Source organism: Phocoena sinus, chromosome 5 (assembly GCF_008692025.1).
Source record: "Phocoena sinus isolate mPhoSin1 chromosome 5, mPhoSin1.pri, whole genome shotgun sequence".
Taxonomy (NCBI): Eukaryota; Metazoa; Chordata; class Mammalia; order Artiodactyla; family Phocoenidae; genus Phocoena; species Phocoena sinus.
This window is the reverse complement of record NC_045767.1, coordinates 67,105,435-67,130,014: the sequence shown is the minus strand read 5'-3', so window position 1 is coordinate 67,130,014 and position 24,580 is coordinate 67,105,435. Positions and strand designations below refer to the sequence as shown.

General features: G+C 45.1%; 1 protein-coding gene across 1 annotated transcript; it reads left to right on the top strand.

Annotated features, from left to right (window-relative positions):
• The first annotated feature begins 1,710 nt into the window (after window positions 1-1,710).
• Window positions 1,711-6,333, top strand: PHOX2B (paired like homeobox 2B). Its single transcript, XM_032633235.1, has 3 exons — window positions 1,711-2,066; window positions 2,923-3,110; window positions 4,068-6,333. Exons 1-3 carry the CDS (start codon window positions 1,826-1,828, stop codon window positions 4,581-4,583), a joined length of 945 nt encoding a protein of 314 aa, XP_032489126.1. The 5' UTR covers window positions 1,711-1,825; the 3' UTR covers window positions 4,584-6,333.
• Window positions 6,334-24,580: the final 18,247 nt, after the last annotated feature.

The window sequence follows — 24,580 nt, the reverse complement described above, 5'->3', positions numbered from 1 at the left end:
CTGAAACTCACCCAGCGGAGAAGCACGAGGTTGGGGGGCCGCTGTCCCTCTTTAATCCATTACGGCGTCCACTGCAGTTTAGTGCTCAATAAAACACAGTGGCAGCGGAGAGCGGGCGCCCATCCACTCCCCGGCACCAGCATCGAATTAAACCACTTAGTTTGGCAAACACTGAACGCCTAAATGCCCCTATAAAGACTTTATGAGTTTGTTACTTTAATTACTGACTTGTTACAGAGCACATAAAGGGGGTAATGAATGCAATAAAACTAATTATGTGCACATTTAATTCATATAAAATATCCAGGGTTTGTTTACACCACACGGCGATTCAACTAAGCATTCCTCCTCTTGTCCACCGAGAGGAAGGATTTAATGAAATAGTTTCCCTTATTCTGCTAGAGCCTAACGAACCAAATGAAGATTACCCTCCGCTTAAATCATGGGGCCACCGAGGTCCACAAATCACCGCTCGTTTCTTTGTCTGTGCCTCGCTGCCAGCACCCAAGGGCCTGGGGTGTTGGACAAGAAAAATCCCCGACCTGGAGCCTGGGCATTTAAAGAGCAAGGATTTCGTTCACTGCAGTCAGCAAACCTAAAGGGCAAGCAGACAGCAATCCTCTTTCGAAGGTTCGGGTCTTTGGAGAATTGTGGGTACCTGAAAAACTGGAGGCGGGAAAAAAAAAAAGAAAGAAAGGAGAGTACCCGAGAGGAATGGAAGAGGAGGCACATTTGGGGACACTTCATGCCCGCTTGCCGATTAAACAGAGTAATTAAAAGCAACAACCACACAAGCCAACAAAATGCAAACCTCACGCTAATGGAGAAAAACCCAGAACTGAGCGCAAAGAAGCTATTGGTTAAGAGTCCAGATGTTTTATATTCAAGAGCTTTACCTGGATGTTCTTTCATTTTTTAAATGGCTGGGTAAGCGGAGTCTCTAGAAAAGCACATTAAGCCAAGACAAGAAATACAATTTATAAGATGCTTTAAAAAAAAAAAAAAACCCTCTACCAGGTGTATTTTAAAGAAATCCACTTATCATTCACATACTTGGCCCACTTACTCTATGTTACAGGGCGCCTGAGTCTTGCCAATGTCCTAGTGCTTTATAACATTTCATGCACTTCAGGGGGTAGGCTTGTTGTTAAATTGAGCGTGTAACGCTCTTACAAAACAGGTTTTCTATGACATCAAGGTTTGTTCTCCCTAACTGAGAAAAAGAGAGAGAAAGAGAGAGAGAGAGAGAGAGAGAGAGAGAGAGAGAAGAAGGGGGAAAACACACACACTATCTCAATTTATGCCTAAGGTATATGATCAGTTAAAAAGGCTTAAAAGCTCAGGGAAATTGGATCAGGGAGAATCGTCACCCAACTTTCATTATTTCCAAGTAGTGTGATTGAATTAAAGGGCAGGGAGCTGGTTAGAAGGGAGGATCAGGGGCTCAGTGCGTAATGGTGTGGTATTAAATTCTAATTAGAGATGCAGGAATCAATGATAGGGAGGTTGGACAGCTCAGTTCCCCAGTGCCAGCCCAATAGACGGATGAGTTATTGTCATGTAAAAAGCGCCAGCAATAAGACCAACCGCTTTGCTATTGTCCAAGTGGAAAGAGCCAAGTTTATTATGAGGACTATATGCTCTAGAGACCTCAGACAAGGCATCTCATAGGAGGCTTTTTCATAAAACTAGGCTCTGCTGGTAGTAAGGAGGCCAGTTTGGAGGCAGGCGTTGAGCTGTGCACATCTCCCCACTCCAGCCACCTTCTCCATACTCATCTTTTATTTCATTTTTCCACTTGGCTGAGCCATCCAGAGCCTTTTCAATGTATAAAATGGAATATTCTTACCTCAATTCCTCTGCCTACGAGTCCTGTATGGCCGGGATGGACACCTCGAGCCTGGCTTCAGCCTATGCTGACTTCAGTTCCTGCAGCCAGGCCAGTGGCTTCCAGTATAACCCGATAAGGACCACTTTTGGGGCCACGTCCGGCTGCCCGTCCCTCACGCCAGGATCCTGCAGCCTCGGCACCCTCAGGGACCACCAGAGCAGTCCGTACGCCGCAGGTAAGGACCGCCAGCTTTCTCAGCTGAGGAAGCCGCCTTTCCGCTCGTATATAGGAAGCCTTGATTGCATTTGAAAATGGAAATGTGTTTAGTATTTACCAAACGAAATTTGCTTACACAAATGAAAGAATTTATCACGTTAGAAGCGATTGCAGGGAGGGGTAATTCACTTACAGGGTTACACTATCCTAGTCACACCCGAACCGCCAACAAAATTATCTTAAGCTGCCAAAATGATAGGCATAATTTATTTACTTTGCGATGAGACGTAAAGCTTAGAAAATAATTAAATAACAAAGAGTAAAGCTCATTACTGGCAGTGTCTCTTTTTTTAAGATCCGACAGCGGCTCACACCTCTTTGGCGGGTCATTTTTCTGATTCTTTCTTTCTTTTCTTTTCTTTTCTTTGATTTTTGCAGCGCTATCCCCCAACTTTTGGGCCAGGTCAACTTTTGAGAAATAAAAAGTTTCAACTGTGGGAGGGTTTGGTAACTTCGTCCCTGGCTTCCTGATATTCCGACTGAGGTTTTCGGAACCTTTTCCTCTCTCGTTCTTCCTCATCAAAGCATTCCCGTGTCCCCGGCCTTCAGCCGTCTCCAGCGCGCTATTTCAACCCATCCAAAGGCGCTTGTGCCCGGAGGGACCCCACCACAGCCCGAAGTCTGCGCCCCTGTTTCCATGTATAGCTAATTTGCTCGGGTTTTTCTCGCCAGCTCTTCTCGGCCACTCTCCCGCACCGGTGTCGGCGGCGGCGGCTCCAGCACCACCTGACCTCTGGAGTCCCCACATTCCGGCTCTGCGGCTCGCGCGCTCCAGACCATTTTGCTCATACTCTGTCCCCTCTGTTGTCCTCCAGTTCCTTACAAGCTCTTCACGGATCACGGCGGCCTCAACGAGAAGCGCAAGCAGCGGCGCATCCGCACCACTTTCACTAGTGCGCAGCTGAAAGAGCTGGAGAGGGTCTTCGCGGAGACGCACTACCCCGACATCTACACCCGGGAGGAGCTGGCCCTGAAGATCGACCTCACCGAGGCGCGAGTCCAGGTACGCGCGGCCGGAAGCCGATCCGGCTTTGCAGCATCGCGCGGGGCAGGGGTTCAGTGCGGGTGATTCTACTGAAGGTTCGAGCTCTCCGGCCTCTCCTGAGAGGCCAGGTCCGGAGGGGCCGTGCGCGCGAGTAAGGTTTAGGGAGCGCGTTCTTGGCTATAAATTCGCAGCTGCAAAGTGCTCCCACTTCAGCTAGCGCCGCAGAGGCATTCAGGGGCCATGGGAGAGCCATTTCGGGGACAGGGAGTGCCCTGGGGGAGGAGTGCAGACTTTGCCTCCGTAGTATAAGTAGTTTTGTCAAATCCCTCCTAACTCAAGAGCTTTTAACTCGGAGCTAATGGCGTAGAGGTACAGGTGCATTTTCCCGGGAACTGTGACTTGCAGCAGATTTGCAAAGGGTCTGGGATTCTATGTAGGTCAAGATCCGCGCGGTACTCTAACCTTTTAGGGACACAGGTGCGCTCAAGAGCTGGCCGTGACGGCTCTGCCCGTGAGCCCCCCAATGGAGGGGCGGTACGCACCAACGCTAGCTCTTCCAGGTCCAAAGGCCAAGATGGGCAGTAGGCCCCAAGCCCAGAGCCCACCCCCCCACCCCCGCCTTCTGTCTACCACTCAGAGTTTAACTTGAGACCTGAGGCCTAGAGGCTATGGCGAGTTTGGAGTGGCTCAGGAAGTAGACTGAGCAAAGGTCCGTCCAAATAAGGGCTTCCATTTTAGGGCCTTTCTGGGAGCTGCAGCCTTTTCACCTCTCCTGCAAGCCACCATTTCCGGGACATGCTCAAGTCGCCCTAAGAAAGTTTCTCAAAGGATGCACCAGCCACAGGCGCGGGAGTATCCGCGGCGCGTGGAGTTTAAAACAAGCTGAAATGGAACGTGGGCCGCCCTAACCGCTTTTCTTTCCCGTTTGCTTCTTTCTCTTGCTGCTTCGCCGCCTCCCTTCTCCTCTCGGGCCAGGTGTGGTTCCAGAACCGCCGCGCCAAGTTCCGCAAGCAGGAGCGCGCGGCCGCGGCTGCAGCGGCCGCGGCCAAGAACGGCTCTTCGGGAAAGAAGTCCGACTCCTCCCGGGACGACGAGAGCAAAGAGGCCAAGAGCACTGATCCGGACAGCACTGGGGGCCCGGGCCCCAACCCCAACCCCACTCCCAGCTGCGGGGCGACTGGCGGCGGTGGCGGCGGGCCCAGCCCCGCAGGAGCCCCGGGGGCGGCGGGGCCGGGGGGGCCGGGAGGCGAACCCGGCAAGAGCGGCGCTGCGGCGGCGGCGGCGGCGGCTGCAGCGGCGGCAGCGGCGGCGGCGGCGGCGGCGGCCGGAGGCCTGGCTGCGGCCGGGGGCCCTGGACAAGGCTGGGCTCCCGGCCCCGGGCCCATCACCTCCATTCCGGATTCGCTCGGGGGCCCGTTCGCCAGCGTCCTATCTTCGCTCCAAAGACCCAACGGTGCCAAAGCCGCCTTAGTGAAGAGCAGTATGTTCTGATCTGGGATCCTGCGGCGGCGGCGGCGGCGGCGGCAGCGGGCGAGCCGGGGCCTGGCGGGCGAGTGGGCGAGCGGGTAGGCCCAAGGCTGTTGTCGCTGCTGCCGTGGCTTTTTCCTTGAGAGCCTAAAGTAATCGCGATAAGAATAAAGAGAAAACGGCGTCGCCTCCATTTCAACCCCACTCCTACCCCCTTCCTTAACCCCAAACCAAACCAAACCAAACAACACACCTCCCTGGCTTCGCACCTGCCTCAGGGCCGCGCAGACGGGCCAGGGCTCCGCTTGCCGCCGGGGAGGTGTAAGCGGCGCGGCCTGGACTCGGGGGGAATCTCAGGGGGCTGTGTCTGCGTGTCGGTGTATGTCTGTCTCGGGGAATGTGTGTCTGTGGCCCGAGAAGGGTGACGAGAGGGGAGAGAGGGGTGGGAGGCCACAACCAACTCAGTGACTTGCTTAGAAAAAGAAAAAAGTAATCAAAACTCCCCCAAATTAAAAAAAAAAAAGGAAGTAACAATTTTTTTAAAAAACCGAAAGTTTTTAAAATCTAAGAAAAAAATGAAACAAAGTAAAGGGGGGAAGAGGGAAGCTGCGGCTGGCACTGTCTGAGGGATCCATGTTGCGAATCCCTAAATTCATCCGCGCCCCCACCCCACCTCCACCCCGGACAGCACAGACTCCCTTGGGGCTCCTCTTCAGGGAGAGTAGGAAGGCCTTCCAGACGCCCCGCTTCCCCTCTTGTCCTTGGATTCAGGCCGCTGCGGCGACGATTCGTGCTGATGGTCCCCGCGGCCAAGGTGACTTCCTCGCGCCCGCTTGCCAGCCCCACCTCGTCGAACAGCATCCCGCCACCTGCGCATCCGAACTGCGCACAGTTGCAGCTCGCAACCTGAATCTGTGCAGCCACTCGGCCCTGAACGATGCCCTATACATGAAATGCCTTTTCATCCTCAAACTCTGCAAACGATGTCACATATCTCGCAACTCTTCCCTTTTTTTCTCTCCTGACACCCCAACCGGCATTTTCTTCCACCAGCTTTTACTGAACTTTTTGGCACTGCTTTGGATTGGAGTCAATTGCAGTCCACGCAAATGGCTGCAGAGAAATCTACCCAGCAAGGAAAAGAGGCGCACACAAGTTTGCAGAAGTGTGTCTGCATTTCTGTTTGATCCGAAATGGACGCACATCCTGTATGGTGGATGGACTGTATATTGATGATTCCATTCTTCTCGCAGTTTAGACATCTCTGTTGGGATTTTTTGTTTATTTGTTTTTTATTTTAAAAGGCACAAACTATAGATATTAGTTGAATGTTGAGGCTTTAACTTTTTTGGTGTCTTTCTACAACTGTGTTCTGTGACTCAATTGTATCGTGTTAATATCAGTACAGACCGTCTCCTCTACGTGACCGTATAATGTTTTTCTCTTCTTGTAGTCTCTATGGTGTGTCTTTATGGAATAATAAGGTTCTCACGGGTTCAATTCCTTTGTGTTTAGAGAGACCACGGTTCAGACAATGGTATATATTTTTGTTATCAGGTGCATGTCTGTCTGATTTCTTTTTTATTTTTTCCTTCTTGTTGGACTATGTTTGTGAACATAAGCGTCATAAGTTATGTTTCAGATTTTCGAATTTATTTATATGTGTTAAATGAATGCTTCTATTTAAAAGGGAAATATTTCTACATGTGCATATAGTTTTCCAAGAGTGTACCATTAACTTGATTGTTGATAATAAAAACAAAAAGCAAGTCTAGCAACTGAACTATTCCAACTTTTTCTTGACTCATTTTTGCTTGACTTTTTAAAAAAAGTTAATTTAAAAACGATAACGGAGGACAGAGGAAATTGTACAGAATATCTAGAAGCCGCTGCGGCTCTGGAAACCTAGGTGGGTTGGGGAGAATCTAAGTTCATGCGGCTAAATCCAGCCAATATAAAATTTAGTGCTTGGGACAGCAGGCGGGATTCTTCTGGTCCATTTTTATTTCTTTCCCAGTCACAGAGCACAAAAGAAGACAAGGGTGTTGATAAAAGTGCTCAGATCCATGCCTAGGCTGCGGCTCCAAGGACTCGGTAACCGAGGAAGCAGGGTTAGGCAGCTTTCTAATTCCCAGCTTTGACAAGCACTCGAAAGTGCAGCGTGCAGGCGCCTTCAGGACCGATGGCGTCCGGGGAGGGCCAGGCGGTCCAGCCTCCTTAAGCCCCCAAAACTGCTGGCACCCAGAGACACCGGGGTGGGTGGGTGGGGTCTTTGCGTGGACGGGTGCATCTGGAAGGCACCAGCCAGAAAGCAGCTCTGCCATGTTGGTGTGTTTGGAGAAATAACATCTACAACAACTGGAATTAGCGAGCACTTGCCTGTACTAGGTTGTGTTCTCCATACATTATCTCATCTACCCCTCAAAACAACCTCAGGAAGCAGGTGCAATTCCTATCCCTATTTTCTTTTAAACAGATGAGGAAGCTGAGGCAACAGAGAGGTTAACTTGCCCAAGAGGTTCTCGTGTATGAGGGATGGGGCCAGTCTTTGAGTCCAAGAAATCTGATTCCAGAGCCTGCCCTTTAACTATTCTGGTGGTTCCCAAAGTGTGGTCCCTGGACCAGCAGCCTCAGCATCACCTGGGAACTTGTTAGACCCACGAATTCTTAGACCCCATCTGAGACCTACTGAATCAGAAACTCTGGGAGTGAGGCCCAGCCATCTGTGTTTCACAAGCCCTATAGAGGATATGAGAACCACTGAACTACACTATAATAAACCCAAATGGGAAGGTTCCAGCATTGGAACTGCATTGGGAACAGGTGTGTTTGTGCATGGTGGGGATGGGAGCAGTTCTGGAAGCTTCAGTGACACCCTTTTGGAAAGAAGGAGTCATCACCACAGACCCAAGATGGAATTCTGCCTCTTCCTTGGACTGTTCGGCTGGGTCAACTTCTTCAAGCAGTTGCCCGTGTGGACTTTTGGTACTTACCTTGGTACCTTTCTGGTTGGGCTCTGTCAATGGAGGAGCCAGCTTCCCTCATTTGAGTGGAGGCCACAGTCTGCCAACTCTGGTCTAAGGATTAGCAGCTGATCTGGTTTGAATTTATCAGGGTTTCTCGCTTTAAGAATCCAAATATAGTGTGCGTCAGATTAGGCAGGGTTTACCAAAAAATTTGAAACCTTTGGGTCTTATCAAACTTCCAATCGTTTTTCTAAAAAGCTTTTAAATAGTCTTTTAAAAATCTGTCTCTAAATGGCCTTCAGTAAATTCTCCAAGACAGCATTCCATAAACAATGGCATTAATTGTGCTGGTCTAAAATGCCAGCAATTTCCAGATCCCTGAGACCCCAGTCTTCAGTTGTAAATACAACTTAGAAGGTCTGGAAGAGGCAAAAAGAAGGGCAGGAGCGTATTGACGAAAAGGGCATTCACGGCCCAGGTAACCCAGTCCTGGGCTTGGCTGGAGGAAAATTAGCCTTCCTCTAGGCATTGAGGGCCGCCAAGTAAGCCTCTGTGAGCTGCTATCAGGACAGTGGGACAGGCATTCTGGAGAAGGCAAGACCAGGAGAGAGAAAGAAAACAATAAGGAGAGAGAGGGAAGAAGAGAGATGGAGAAAGAAGAGGAGAAGCAAACAGCCAATGAAGAGTTTTTGGAAACCCCAGGGAGGGCCCTAGAAATCCTTTCAGATTTGGCTAAACTCGATAAGCTTCCCCAAATTCCCTTCTCCTGGCTGTGACCTGCTTTCTCCAGGACAAGGGAAACTTTGGAATATGGTGAGGAAAACATGCTTCCCTCTCTCCACCCCCCCTCCCCACCAGCTTCCCAGAAGACTGTATTTTAAATATCTGGAAGCATCCAGCTCTAGTATTTCAAATATCAACTTCTTTTTACTTTGGGTCACCTCTGCCTCTGGTCAAAAAGCGAACTGTCGGGAGGCAAGCTTATGATCAAATGCAGAATAATGCTCCTGAAATATGATGGAATCTAGTGGCAGGACACTACGTCTCTTGTGTTGTGTCATTTCCTTGGAGCCCTGCACAGTGTGAACAAGCTCACTTTCACTTTTCCTCTCCTAAGGAATTTGCATTTTGGCTCATCAAGGCATCCCTTTTCCTGGCAACTCCGGGACCACATGTGACTTCACAAAACCTGCATGAGTTACTGCCAGACAGCCCTCTCTAGGCCAAGTCTCCTTCACCATGGCCGAGTACAGGGAACCAGAGAGTGGTTTCAGAGGGGAGCCCATAACCCAGCAAACAGTAGCTGTCTGCTACTCACCTAATGTCCTTAGAAAGACGGCCTCTGACTAGATAGAGATGGCCCTCAATTCAGGCAAAGGAACTCTGTGACCTTGGACAGCAAATATTAATCCCCCTGAGCCTGATTCATTAACCATGAATGTGAATAATAGTACGGACTTGTGAGGTTGTTGGGGGGATTACATAAGCTGTCCGGTAAGTACCTGGCAGAGCAGGGAGTTTTCAGCAAATGTCAAATATTATTTTTAACATTATTTTATTATGTAACTCCTGGATTCTGTCTTAATCTCCCTAGCTCAAGCCTCAGAAGATTAAAAAGATCCCTCAGTTGTCACTTATGTGACAATGGCCCAGGAACAGAGTGTGAGAGAATATGCAAAGTGGAATTGGAGAACTTTGCTGAGGGTGACAGTTAACAGCCTAGAATCAGCCAAAGGCTGACAAGTAATAACTACTAATATTTATTGAGTGTTTATTATATGCCAGGCACTTTTAAACTGACAAGCTTTAAAGCATTCAATCCTCACAACTACCCTACTGGAAAAGTGCTATTCCCACTTTTTTTTTTTCTTAGGAGGAAACTGAGGCATAGAGGGGTAAGGTAACATGCCCAGGTCACACAGCTGGTAGTAATGCAGTAGGGATCCAACCCCAACTGGTTTGTCTCCCAGGCCCATGCACCTTAACAACTGTTCTTTACAGTCCCTGCAAAGGGATGAATTCATTTTAGCCCATGAGGTCCTATATACTGCCAGACCTGGGAAGAGATCTCCCCTTGCAAAAAGGACTCTGAAAGGTAGGTGAGAGTTAGAAAGGGCATCAGAAAGAGCAGGACTGGGATGGGAATCCCGACCAGATTCAGAATGAAGTCCAGGGCCTGAGAGGGGGCGGGCTTTGGGATCCCCACAAGGAGGGAGAATGTTTTCTGCAAGGCAACACATCTACAGTTCATAGTCCCTCTCTGGTAAGGGAACAAGGCAAGGAGTGGCCGGAGGCATGGCACATGAAAGGGGAAAGAACAGTCACGCTGATGAACCGTGGAATGTTGGTAGGTAGACAGGAATGGATGTCAGGAATAGATGTCAACCTCTAGGCTCATTTATCACCACCATGACGGACAAACCAAATGGCGCAAATGACAAAGCCCACCTGGATCCTTCATTGTTCAGCCTTAATTTCAGAGTGGCCGCTCACAACTCTCTGTAGATAATAAAACCGAATGCCTTCACTCACTAGTACTTCCATATTGGAAAGCAAAGTACAGAGGTCAGACCAATAGGCAGGTTATCTGAAGATGGTCTACGACTATGTCCCCATCACCACAGTAGACATCTTGGGTAGTGCTAGACTTGGCTTAACTCAGGAGTTCTTAACCTTGGGTTCATGGATTGAATTCAAGGAGGAGAGAAAAAAATACATATATATATATTTTTTCACTAATCTCTACCTGAAATTTGGCATTTTTTCAATGATGAATGTAGGCAACGGGGCCACAGTAGTAGTATTAGTACCTATGACTGTCACCAGTGAAATCACAGATACTTTCATTTCATGTTAGAGGTTTTGAAATTATCTCAATAGGTCATTTGCATTCATCATTAATTTGAAATTATGGTAATTATTAAACCAGCTACTAGATCTTGTTACTTAATACATTAATAAGGATGCACATACATGATTACAGCACCAATTTGTTTTAAAACGTTTTTCCTACGCATTTTATTTTTTTACATTTAAAAACGTTATCTTGAGAGGGGTTCATGGGCATCACAGGCTGCCAAGGGTTCTGTGGTGCGTGCGCGCGCGCACACACACACACACACACACACACACACACACACACACACACACAAGCTAGGAGCTCCTGGCTAATTGATGAGAGCAGGGTATTCCACCCCACTGCAAAGCTCTGACTTTAAGAATCTCTCATCAAGACCAGAGCATGTAATCATTTTACTCTACAGGTGGAAGAAATATTAGCCAAGTCCTATAACATGCTCCTTTAAAGGACAAAATAAAATAAAACAAGCCCCCAAAACTGGACAAAGAAAATTCCAGGATTTTAAAGACCACTGCTGCGTGGAGGTGACAGACAACACAGGAGAGCAGGAGGTGATTAAAAAGGTTTCAACAGGATTTGAACATCCTCATCATATTTGTTGAGTATCTGCATGGGCCGGGCACTGTGCTGGGTGCACCACGGAGCAGCCCCTACGATGAAGGTGGTGCTTTCCTTCTATTACACTACTGAAATCCAAAGCCATTGAGTCACATGTCCAAGTCACACCACTAATAATAATGGTAGAGTCGGGATGCAACCCACAGCCCTGAGTCTTAGCCAATAGGCTAAAAAGCTTAAAATAAATGAGAAAAGGAATTCTTCATCTTCTGGGCTGTCACTCACTTTATCTTTTGTCTGAACCTGAAGCTATTTAGTTTGTTAAAATACCCCGAGGCCAAGTGATTGAACAACGATGTTACTTTAGCCTTGCATTTGATGTCAAAGACCTCCCTCTGGGGAGAGTCAGACATCGAGGGGGAAATAAAGTCTTCTTACCTGGACATAATTTCATTAGGGAACCAAGTGGATGACTGTTTGCTATTTGCTATCCAATGATTTAAGGGGCGATTTTCAGAACAGGAAGAGTCTGAGTGTAAAATTTAATTTCTTTAAGGCCCTAGAGGCATGGCTACCTCGGACAAAAGTGGAGTGTAAACCTGCTTTGTCTGAGGCATAAGATATTGTGCTTTTGGAGTATTTACTATGTTAGGTACTTGGCTAACTGTTTAGCATTTGTTATGCATTACGACCTTTCAAAATTCCTAAGGTAGATAGTATTGTTCTCATTTTTAAAAATCCAAGTAACAGAGAGGCCGAGCAAATTGCTTAAGACCCCAGAGCTGGTAAGTGCCAGAGCTGAGCTCCAAATCAATGTCCCTTTGATTCCAAAGCCCTGATCAATCTCCGAGAGGTCCCAGAGTCCAGAGGAATCACTGAGGCAATAGCCTAGAACCCAGCACTGCCCTTAGCCTGCCTGCTGACACCTTAAGCCAATGTTAAAAAGGATAGAGAGCATTATGAAAATGTTCTGGAATTTATAGTGATGATGGCTATACAACTTTGTGAATATACTAAAACCCACCTAATTGTACACGTTAAAAGAGTGAATTTTATGTTATGTGAATCATATCTCGATTTTTTAATTGAACAAATTTGACATGTAATGTATAAATTTAAGGTGTATAGCTGTGTTACTTTGATACATTTATATATTGTAATATGATTGCTGATATAGTGATATTTATCACATTATATATAGTACAGTATTATTGTCTGTATTCATTACATGTGCATTAGATCTCTATGGTTCATTTTCTTTACAAGTTTGTACACTTAAACACCATTGCTCTTAACCTCGTCCCCGCCGATTCCCTGGTAACCACCATTTTACTCTGTTTTTAAGGTTTCACTTTTTTATATTCCACATTAAGTGATATCATATGGTACTTGCCTTTCTCTGTCTGACATCTTGCTTAGCTTAACGTGTTCAAGGTCCAACCATGTTGTCACAAATGGCAGGATGCCCTGCTTTCTCATGGCTGAATAATATTCCATTGTAGGGCTTCCCTGGTGGCACAGTGGTTAAGAATCCGCCTGCCAATGCAGGGGACAAGGGTTCAAGCCCTGATCAGGGAAGATCCCACATGCCGCGGGACAACTAAGCCCGTGCGCCACAACTACAGAGCCTGCGCTCTAGAACCCGTGAGCCACAACTACTGAGCCCTCGAGCCACAACTACTGGAGCCCATGCTCTGCAACAAGAGAAGCCCCCGCAATGAGAATCCCGCACACCACAACCAAGAGTAGCCCCCGCTCACTGCAACTAGAGAAAGCCCACATGTAGCAACGAAGACCGAAAGCAGCCAAAAAAAAAAAAAATTTTTTTTTAAAGCAGACTAATACAGGAAACCCATGTCTTGTCTTCCTCCGTAATATCCTTGATTTCTTGCAGGTATAATTCATATACACCTTCATCTTAGTCTTAAGTCAGAGCAACATAAATTAACAAAGGGGAGAGAGAGTGAAAATATGACCATTTTCTTAAGCAATTATCCTTTTTTTAAAAAAAATCTGGTGAATGTATGTTCTCTAGTATTGATTTTAAAACAAAATGGGCAAAAAATTCTTAAGCTGAAACCTTACACTGTAGTAATTTTTTCAATCTAATCATTGAAAGTCCAGAGAGCTGGTAAAATAATCAGATATTTAACCATCCCTATACCTGACCATATATTCAAAAAGTCATGCATGGAAACTTCTTTTTAGGGGCACTCTTGCCTTCTATTGAAGGAAAAGAAGTCAAATTTAAAGGATATTTGAAAATGCCTGTGGGCATTCATTCACTTATGCTGAGATTTTCTACAAGTTCATTGAAACATTTTAAACAAGTCATTTCTTGAAAATTCGCAAAAGGCTAAAATTTCAGTACACGTTTATTAGCAGAAATTAGGGTATCCCACCTGAAAGGTTGTTTCGTGTTTTGTTGTAAGGTCTTTTGAGACGTATAGATGATGTTAGAATATGAGTTTGCAAGAAGACAAAAGTTGCATTTTAGGAGTTGATTTTGTGGCCTTAAGACAATTGGGCCTTTTTGTTAACCCAGGATTCTCCTGTTCAGAAAGTTTCTACTTAGAAGGAGAGAACCACATCTAGATGACAACCCTGTAGTTACTTTCTTTTTGGTGGGATGTCCTTCAGCACTGTTAGCACTAAGATTGGTTAGGACTAGTTTCCATGTCATTCACACCTACTTGCTGAAAAAGTAGTTTGTGATAAGTAATAGAACCATATCTGAATAATTCAGTGATTTCAAAGTTTTAAAAAATTCAGTGATTTCAAAGTTTTAAAAAATTCAGTGATGTCAAAGTTTTAAAAAATAGGTTATACACGCACAAGGTAGAATTCAAATGAGTTAAAAGGGTCAATGAAAAGTATATCTTCTTCCTACCTCTGCCCCCTCAAAGTAACCAGACTTAGTAGTTTCTTTTGTATCTTTCTTAAGTATAATGGAGCAGCTTACCTAATTTCTGTACTTTTTAAAAAGAGTCAACATATATCCCAAAGGTCACTCCCTATCAAAATCTGTTGATCTGCCTTATTTTTAATGGCTTTGTAGTATTTGGTTTCCAAAAAGGAATGCAACCCAGTTCCTACTCTCCTAATGGCTCCTTGAATGGAAAGGAAGAACGTGACAAGAGACTGCTAATTCTTGCTAATAAGTATTCTCCTCTTCTTCCAGTTAGTGAAAGAACCCCTTGACTTTTTGACTGGCTGCGACATGGGCATCCAGATAGAGGTTACATTTCCCAGCCTCCCTTGAACCTAGACATGGCCATATGCCTAGGTCTAGCCAATGGGATGAGAGCTGAAGGGATCTGTGCCACTTCTAGGTCATGCCTTTTAAAGAAAGCTGCTTGCTGTCAACCTCTTTTCCTTTTGCTATGTGATAGAATGTAGATGTGGTGGTGAAATAGAAGGTTCCTGAGCCCATGGACCACTTCTTAGAGTAGAACCCACCCTATTATCCTCTATCAGTTTTTACAGAGAAATAAATAAACTATTACACCAGCAATTGTTTGGTCTGTGTTAAACAACTGAACCACTATCTTGATAAATAAGGGTTGCCCTTGATATTTGTGCTGAATGTAGAGTAGGACTCACCAGATGGATGGGGGTGTGAGAATGACATTCCAGGCAGTTACGTGTACAAGGTTGGATAGACTTAAATCCTTTTTTAAAAGAGCCAGTAAGTGGCAGATGGATTAGATAATTCAGGTCTGTTGTCATCAAAGTCCATAATCATTTCACAACACCATTAGTATGATATCCATTTAAGGTTTTTATTTTCCCCTGGAATATACTGATGGACTTGGGTATTACCCATATGAATTGCCTAATTTGTCTGTGATTCACTGGGAAATCCCAGAACAGGTTTTTCCAGTAGAGTGACGTGAAAACCAGTCCTAACCAATCTTCGTGCTAACAGTGCTGAAGGACAGTCCCTCAAAGAGAAAGTAACCACAGGGTTGTCATCTAGATGTGGTTCTCTCCTTCTATGTAGAAACGTTCTGAACAGGAGAATCCCGGTTAACAAAAAGACCCAATTGTCTTAAGGCCAAAAAATCAATGCCTCAAAATGCAACTTGTGTCTTCTTGCAAAAACATATATACAAGCATCATCTATACTTCTCAAAACACCTTACAAGGAAACATGAAGCAGCCTTCCCAAAGACTTGATTAAGTGCCCGGTAAATAACCTCCTCGCAGCAGGTCTAGAAACATGTTTTACTTCATGACAAAGGAAACCCACTACTGACGGCCAATAATAATAATAACACTTAACTTCTATGCAGGATTTATCATGTGCTAGAAACTGTGCCAAGCACTTTACATGTGTCATCTCATTTTATCTTTGTGACTACCTTATGACATGGGTACTATTATTCCATTTTAGAGATAAGGAAACCAGGATTTAGAAGAGATTAAATAGCTTATTCAAGTTCCCACAGCTGGTAAGCAGCAGAACTGGAATTTGATTTGAACTCAAGTCAGCCTGATTCCAGAGACCACTCTGCTCTACTGTACCTGGTTATACACAGCACTCTTGTGCTTCCTCATGCTTTTAGGGCATAAAAGCTTCCTCATGAAGGACCCTTTCCCTGTAAGGGTCATGATGGGGCACAAGGCAGTATCTGTGCACAGTTCTGTGTGTGATTAAACATTCAAGAGCATCTTGTTGCTGTGTGCATTCTAAACCACATCCTTCTGCCGGCGAATGCTTACTTAGTGTTTACCTGTGCCAGGTGCCTACTGGACCTGAGGAGTTGGAACAGGAAGGATTCCGTGGTGCTCTGGAAGTGGGTGAGATCCCATGGGGTCTACTCCATCACTTCTCTTTCAGGTAGCCTTCTTCAGAGTCCAATTCACAGGAACATCACCAGAAGCAGCCATAAGGGCTTGAGGTTAGGAGGTGGCCCCCCAAATGACAAGGACTACATCATTAGGTCTTCCCGCTTTATGACTTTCTCCTAGGAGCAGAGGGTCAATGCATCTTCCCCAGCTCAGTGCCCACGTCACCATCTCATTTTGGTAAACATTACAGTAGGCTGATTCAGGGTTGCTAATGCTTTCCAATCTGAGCCTGGAGACATCTGTTGCAGGTGATAAATGGATTGTACTTAACCAAAGCCCAACAATGTCCCAGGAAACTAACTGATAGCTCCACAACCTGCTGTGTGGCCCAATTGAATCAGAGAATGAGTTATTTCATTTAGTTCTCACAGCAATCTTATAGATAGGTATTATTACTCCCATTTTCCAGATGTATAAACTGAGGCTTAGAGGGGGATGCAAAACTTGCAAGAGATTGCTGCAGGACTAAGTGGTGGAAACTTGCATTTAAAACCCCATGCACTTTATTCAATGTTTCTGCTGCCTCCATTGAACCTATGTTTGGAATGGAAAAAATTATAGGAATGAGTTACACATTCAGGGAACACATGACATTCTTTGCCGCAGTCCCTTTGGCTATTTTAAACAAGGAAAATACACATGAAAATACCCATGTCCCCCAGCCCCAACTACAGCTGGGTGCAGAAGCGCGTTCTGAGACCACTGGTTGTTATTGAACAAGAGCCCTGCGGGAGTTAAACATCAGCTCTGAGCCCACTCAGACCTGGAGGAGCCAGGCCAGACCCCAGAGTGTCAGAATGATCCGTTCTTTTCCCTGCAGCAGGATCATTTCCAACCACAGCCAGGGACGGCCGAGGCATTAGCAAGCCTGCAACATCAAAACGGCCAGATCAATTCGCAGAAGCACTTCTAAGAGAAACAAATCAATAAGTTCCTTCCCTTAAAGATTGATAACATCATCAGGAAGCAACAGATGCATTTTAGGGCACCGTACACAGTGCCAGGGAGGTGAGGTCCCTGTGCTACGGTTCTGCCTCTGGAAAAGCAATTGTAAATTAACGCCTGAACATCAGTGCCTGCTACACCTGTCACAACAATAAAAGCTAACGTTCTCAATGCACTTGGCAGGTTTCGAGGTGCCGTCACATACTTTGTCTCTTTGGATTAAGACCCTACAAGGGGGATGTTACTGTCCCCATTTCATGGATGAGATTCAGTAAAACTGAACTGCCCAACTGGTTTAAAGCCATGATTATTTATAATCAAGCTGAGACTTGAATCTTCTGCCTTGGAACCCCATGTTCTGCCCCCTTGCCTAGTGTTCCCCAAACTTCATTCACTTTTTACCACCTTCACAATTTTGCATACATCAGAGAACCTCCTGTGTAATTTTTCTTTTTCTTTTCATTAACCGAGTTTTCTTTACCTAAATAAATTGATGTTAAAAGGAAATTTCTTGTTACTATTATAAATGAAAACAGTATGATTAACTGTAACTAGAAATCATAAAAAATTGCATGATCTTTGAAAGGAAAAAACCACGTCTGCCTGTGTCTTAACCTTCACAGACCACACTCTGTGAACACAATACTATACTGCAGAACTTTATGAGGAATAAGAATGTAGCAATTTTAAGTTCTGAGGTCCTAAAACGTGAACTCTGTTTAAGTGAGCTGTGTTATATTTTTGCCAAAATCGATAGAACAAGATTCACTTTATCTCAACAATAATAAAGAATTTAGGGCTTTAGGGCAAATAAAAGAAGTTTTGTCTCCCCTCTCGCTTCCAGAGGCCTCACCCCCGGTACTGGCCCAGGGGAATGGAGGTGTTGGAAAGGGTAAATCAAGATGAGTTTCCTGAAACCTGTAGAATAGAGGTGAAAAATTCCAAATTTTACTATTTAAACAAATAAAAATCAGATCGGTGTCCTATGCGTACAGAACAAGAATTAACTACCCTTCTAATTAAAATATCAGGAGAAGCAAGGATTAAATGGAAAAATGTCTAACTTCACCCCGGGGATTAACCTATCATTTAAATTTGTTTAAGACCCATTTACATCCTACTGTCAGTCCCGACTCCTAAGTGTTCTCCACTGCCTGTCCTCAAAATGTATCAATCCCCTGCCCTCGCTTTACCTGGACCTGCCTTTAATTAGCATCCTCACTGAAGTGGTCTGAGCTCAGCAGCCCGCCTCATTCTCATCCCCCATTGTTGACCCGTGCTACTGTAATGGCCTCCTCATTCGGTACCTCCCTTCCAGGCTAATCCCTTCCAATTCATCCTCCACAAGTTGCCTGCATCATCTTTCCAAGATATAGATCTCCGTCACCCCACACGGCACTGAACGTATTTAGTGGCTCCCTGTTGCTATAGAATCAAGTCTAAATTCCTAAATCCCACAAGGCCCTTCTTGAGGCAATACTTACATACATCTCTTTTTTGCCTAACCTTCTAAGCATTGCCCCTCGAAGCATCTAATTTAAAGGGATATGGGTTATTTGTAACATTAGGACTTAATGCTTGATTACATCCCTCCCTTTTCTCTAATGTTTTTTTGCCACCTCCTTAAACTTCTCTGACAGAGTCCAGAAGACACTCAACAAATAACTTGCTGATGGATCTGTAGAGAAGAGGAGTAGTTTGCACCTCTGGGCCAGGTGTTTTAATGTGAGCAATGCTAAAGAAACACAGAAAAATCATTTGCAGATTCATGAATTATTTATAGATTTCTACTTCCCTTCCAAAAAGTAATTCTTTAAAAACAAAGTTTATCAGTTACTTCCTTTTAGTAAGTGAAAATGTTGAGTGAAATTTCGTTCTTGGTAGGAAATGCAACACTTTAGAAATTCAAATATACATTTAGGAAAGCATACATTTTCATCTATTAGCTGACAATGACTGAAGCAGAAGCAATTACCAGTTTGAGGAGAAATATAAACTTCAGCATAATTCACGAGCTGGTCCATTTTTCTTTGTTCAAGCATCAGTCTGGGTTTGGTATGCAATCAGCCCACACGTACCTTAAGTACATTCTACTTTATGCTGACTTGTCTTACAGAGTCAGTGGATTCATTATAAATCCATTCTTCTACTCAGCAAACACTGAGTGTCTACTCTGGGCCAGGCACATTCCGAAAGACGGGATCATTTGACACAAATGGTTGGCATATCTAGTATCGCAGATCTTTGCTTTAATCCAGAGGTAATCTGAAATGTTTAGTGTAGGTAGCTTTGCAAGTTCTGTTATAGAAACGATGGCAATATGCATGGTAAATTATGTAAATCTGTCACCTCCTTTTGCTCCTTTTGACCACAAACAGCAGCCCTCCACATCTGTATCCTGCTTCACATTAATAATTTCATCACACAAGAAATCCTGCACAATCCCTGCTTTTCATGTGGGAAAACTGAGACATATATATTAAGTGACCTGTTTGTGGTCCGACTACAAATTCCTGTGCAAGTGTGAGCTCAGGGTGGGGAATGAGGATGGGTAGGAGTAGGACAGGGTGAAGATGGAGAACAAGAGAGGAGAATGAAGTGACAAGAAACATGGACTTACTTTGATGGAGTGCCTACTGCATGCCCGGCACCCGGCACACCCTAGTTCATTCGGCCCTCATAGGGCTTTGTGGTAAATATTATTCTCTCTCGTTTTACAGCTGTAGAGACTGGTTGTACAGATTGTAATCAGGGAACCAGTCTACAAACCTGTTGTTTCCACTTTTCCAAGCTAGTACCAGGGCCTTCTGGTCCCAAATCCAGCGTTCTTCCCACTCCATCACACTCGTATCCCAGATGGAAGAAGGATTCGGTGGTCTGAAGATGCCCTTGGGTGGCTATCTATTAGATGAATTCTGGCTTTCCCACATGTTGATTTCCTAAAGTCTTGTTTGCATTGTTTTGGACACATAACTTGAGCCTGTCTTCCTCATGAGCTCAGCCTTTTTCTCCTCTAGCAAAATAAACATCTCCCACAGGGGTCATATTCACTGACGTTAGAGGTCTTGGAAATCTGACTCAATCTCATGTTTTCTGTATCTAAAGCCAGATTTCTTTTTTTTTTTGAATTTTATTTTATTTTTTTATACAGCAGGTTCTTATTAGTTATCCATTTTATACATATTAGTGTATATATGTCAATCCCAATCTCCCAATTCATCACAAGCAAGATTTCCAAAGGAAAATAAAGATGAGGTTCGGCAGCTGCTGTCCATTGCACTTCTGTCTTTATTTTGGAGTGGATTCCGTGGCTGAGGAAGGCCACTGGATGTTAGACTTCTGGCCAGGGGTGATATCCAAATTATCAACAATCAGCGTCAATTAAATGGGTTATCCAGCAGAGAGGGTTCAATCTCTTGGGTCTCTCTCTGTGCCAGGCATTAATCCTTTAGCTGCTGGATCATGGAAGAAGTCTGAGGATCCCAGGTGAGGAGTTGGGATGGCCAGGCTTGCAGGCAGGCATTTAAGAGATCTTAGAGGAGGGATTCTTTCCCAAGCGCTGCAGCTATATTTTAGTATTTTAACAACCAGTGCAGCCATATTGGTGCTTACTGACCATTGGCCCTGCTTCTGGCCCTCTTCCCAACCTCAGAGCTCCTGACCCCACTATCCTCAGCAGGTGACTTCCCTATACTGGGCTGGTGTTGCTTCTAAAGAGGTGGGGAGAAAAGGGGTTACAACTTGAAAAGTTGTTCAGTCTTTTTTTGGCCTCCTAGCTCATCTGCATGCCTTGGGGAATAACGGTTTACGGCAGTGACTGCTGCCATTTGCTAATATTCATTCTTCTCTTCCTACAATAACCCAACTTGGCTTTTAGCTGGGTACATGTCTGCCCAGCTTCACACTACATTTCCCACAATTCCTTGAATCTCAGGGTGATCATTTGTCTGTTGTAGCCAATAGAATTGTACTACTTTCAAAATATGCCTTTAAAAGAAATAAGTGAGGGCTTCCCTGCTGGCACAGTGGTTAAGAATCTGCCTGCCAATGCAGGGGACACGAGTTTGAGCCCTGGTCCAGGAAGGTCCCACATGCTGCGGAACAGCTAACCCCGTGCGCCACAACTACTGAGCCTGCGCTCTAGAGCCCGCGAGCCACAACTACTGAGCCCACGTGCCACAACTACTGAGCCCACGTGCCACAACCACCGAAGCCCACGTGCCTAGAGCCTGTGCTCCACAGCAAGAGAAGCCACTGAAATGAGAAGCCTGTGCACTGCAATGAAGAGTAGCCCCTGCTTGCCACAACTAGAGAAAGCCCGCACGCAGCAACGAAGACCCAACGCAGCCAAAAACAAATAAATAAATTTTTAAAAAATAAAAGAAATGAGTGAACTCTTCTTTTCCCTTTGTTCTTTCTAATGGCTGGGATGCATGCAAAAGAGAAGGTAGCCAGAGAGGAGCTGCACTTGAGGACGGCAGATCTGCTCTGCTAGGCAGGACTCCTTGACTCTGGACCATTATATGGGCAAGAAATATTAAGCTCTTCTTGTTTAAGCTACACTATATTGGGGGACCTTTGTTTTAGCAGCTCAGACTCTACCCTAACAAATACTGCTCATTGGTTGTATCATTAGTTGGTTGGGTTTCCATAACTTACTACCTTTGAAAACAGAGGAGGGGGAGAGTGGGTAAAAAAGGTACAACATTATACTGATGTTAAGGCTGTAAGGTAAAAAAAAAAATGTAAATTGCCTTAAGAGAACTGAAAGACATTCTGTGGACAAACAATGGATCATATGGGAAAACTGTCGAGAGAAGAGGTTGCAGAGATTAGACTTAGAGGCCATGTTCGGTGACTATATTTTGAGTCCAGGCAGACTCACTGAAGTTTTGAGTAAGAAAGTAACACGATCCAATGTCTATTTTAGAAAGACTGCCCTGGAGCATGGAGAATGGATTGGGGTTGTGAGGTTGACGGTGGGGAGGCAAAATTAGAGACTGGGACACCAGGTATGAGGCTGTGGTGGTAAACTGGGTGAGAAATAATGACGGGCTAAACTAAACAAGAGAAAAGTAGGCAAAAGGAGAGACATTAGGAAGTGGAATCCTTGAGATCGGAGGTAAATGAGGGGGTGGGTTGGCAGAGGAGAGAAGGAGTTTAGGATGATGCCAGGTTTCCAGTTTGTGTGGTGGTTTGCAGTGTTCTGAAGAGGGCGTCCTGGCAAACAATAGAAATTGATAAAGCTAGTCCACAGTGTCTCCTGCTGTCCCTTTCCATTCATCTTATACCCTCTCTCCTTCACTCATTTCTTCACCATGGTCCTGGCTGTGGATCCTATCTATTTCTGCCTTTTTCCAGACATGCCTTTCAGAAGTGGTTTCCCAATCTTTTCACTAAGGACTCCTTTGAGTCAATCCCATATGTACCCCAAATTTTGAAACATTTTTTCCCACACGTTACCCGTGTCCATCCCTTTAAAATGGCCTTGGCCCATTTCCAAGGCCAATTGTAAACCAGATACCACCATTCACATCAGAAACCACAGCTATCAGATGAGGCTGCTGGTGCTGCCCACCCACTTCAAAAATGCCTTGGAATTGTTCAAAAGCCAATCAGAGCTTTGGATTCACAATATCATCGCCACAGTTGAAGCCATTCAAGTAAGACGGGGGGAATGGGACATTTTAGAGAGTCTGTGTTGCTGGACGTCAGGTGCATGCGGGATCCTGCTAAATGTTTTGAAATACTGAACCTTGAAGAGTGTTCATTACTAACGTTTTAACTCCTAGGGCTCTGGGTTGCCATGGATTCTAGTCTTTTTTCCTCCACAGTAAGGAATAAGAGTTTTAGGTCTCTTCTATGTCCAGTAATGGTTCCCCTTTCCAGTGCAAGCATTCTTATTCCACCTTGTGGGACTCTACTTGGGTTTTTTAAAAATTAATTAATTAATATATTTATTTTTGGCTGTGTTGGGTCTTCATTTCTGTGCGAGGGCTTTCTCTAGCTGCGGCGAGCGGGGGCCACTCTTCATCGTGGTGCAGGGGCCTCTCACTGTCGCGGCCTCTCTTGCTGCGGAGCAGGGGCTCCAGACGCGCAGGCTCAGTAGTTGTGGCTCACGGGCCCAGTTGCCCCGTGGCATGTGGGATCTTCCCAGACCAGGGCTCAAACCCATGTCCCCTGCACTGGCAGGCAGATTCTCAACCACTGCACCACCAGGGAAGCCCTCTACTTGGGTTTTAATCATGGCGTCCTTCTCTAGCCACAGGGACAGGCACATGTCCCAGATTGAACCGATCCTAGTGCCACCACCTCCCAACAATCATAGTTGGTCCAAGAGGTGGGTATGTGACTCTTTGGGCCACTCATGGACTTTCCTGGGGTTGATACATGGATGCTAGAAGAAACAAGGAATCTCTCTTTTGTTGGTGTTGCTAAGCTAGGATAACATAAATGTAGATCTGTCCATATTAATCTTCCTCAGCTGTATGGAGAAAACTCATCTTCAGTAATCGAATATTGTGTCAACACCCAGAGAGAAACCAAACTGCGAGATGAGCTGAGCAAATTCTGGTGCTGTCTGAGTTGTTGGTTCCAGACCACGTGGCCTTATTCCTGAAGCTCTCCCCTTAATCGCATGAGCCACTTTAAGTTCCTTCTCAGCTCTATGAACCAATGAGTTCCTTACTTGCTTAAGCTGGTTTGAATTGAGCTTTTGATACTTGCAGTGTTCTAATAATACACGGTCAGTTCCCAAAGCTTATTTATAACACAATTGCTACTTAAGGCCCAAGCACTCACAGATCCACGTGAATTATGTTCCTCATCTGGTTTAACATTTGCATTAGAACGAATGCTTTGATGCTTTGATGCATGTGTGAACCCATGTCTCGCCCAATTATGTTTCACCCAAGGAGGGAACAGGTTTTAGGCAGTTTAGCAAGCCAAAGGGAAAGAGATTTGCTGAGGGTACCTGGGCTGTCTGCAGACTCTCAAGTCATCTGAGGCCATGAAGCAGAGTCCTTCAACTGCAACCTCTACTCCATCTCTAGATCCTCTCTGAGGTAGCTGGGTGCAGGGGTTGGAGCTAATGGATGTCAGGAGTTTATTTTGATGAGCTCTCTTCCAGGTCCTGGTCCTCCCATGCTGGTCCCCCCTCCACTCCTCTGCAGTAAGACATGGGTCGGTTGCCTGGTAGGTCATTCACCACTAAATAACAATTGCAACCAATACCGCCACCCTTCAGGGAAGGACACTTTGCAACTAATTACTTCCCATGAAAATACCCAAACATAATTTTGCTCATTATTAAGATTTTCCAATGACAGATTTATCTTCCCCATTAAGTAATACATTATTCTCCTACAAAACACATAGTGCACTAGAATTACGAGGCACTGCTTATGTTAAATTGCTGCTTAAAAAATTAAAACTCCTATGGCTGTGAATAAACTAGGTCATCTGCACGTTTTGTAAATTAGTAGTTTCTTGTAGTTATTCTCTCTTGGTCAAAGTCTAAAAGAAGGGGAGAGGAAAAATGATTATCATTATTATTTTATTGTTTTCAAGCCAACTACTGCTCTCTGCACTGTAGTTTAAAATACGCCACTCAGTCTAATATGGTAGAATCAATGTTGGGTATCCATCAGTTAGGATGAATTTTAAAGGCTACGGTCTGTAAAGTTTTAAAGTCATATTAGAAGCTCAACCTACTGGATGAATAACCAACCTCAGGTCGTATTTGAAGATTCTTGAAGCAACAGGCACTGTCCAAAGTGATTTTAATTACTGGGCGAAATGTTTTTCCTTGTTACAACTTTTGGGTGTGTTGAGAGGCT

Excerpts from the sequence above, each read along its gene's own strand:
- PHOX2B (XM_032633235.1), top strand. The coding sequence starts at position 1,826 with ATGTATAAAATGGAATATTCTTACCTCAATTCCTCTGCCTACGAGTCC. Across the intron at positions 2,067-2,922 it reads GAGCAGTCCGTACGCCGCAG|TTCCTTACAAGCTCTTCACG; the intron begins GTAAGGACCGCC and ends GTTGTCCTCCAG. Across the intron at positions 3,111-4,067 it reads TCACCGAGGCGCGAGTCCAG|GTGTGGTTCCAGAACCGCCG; the intron begins GTACGCGCGGCC and ends CTCTCGGGCCAG.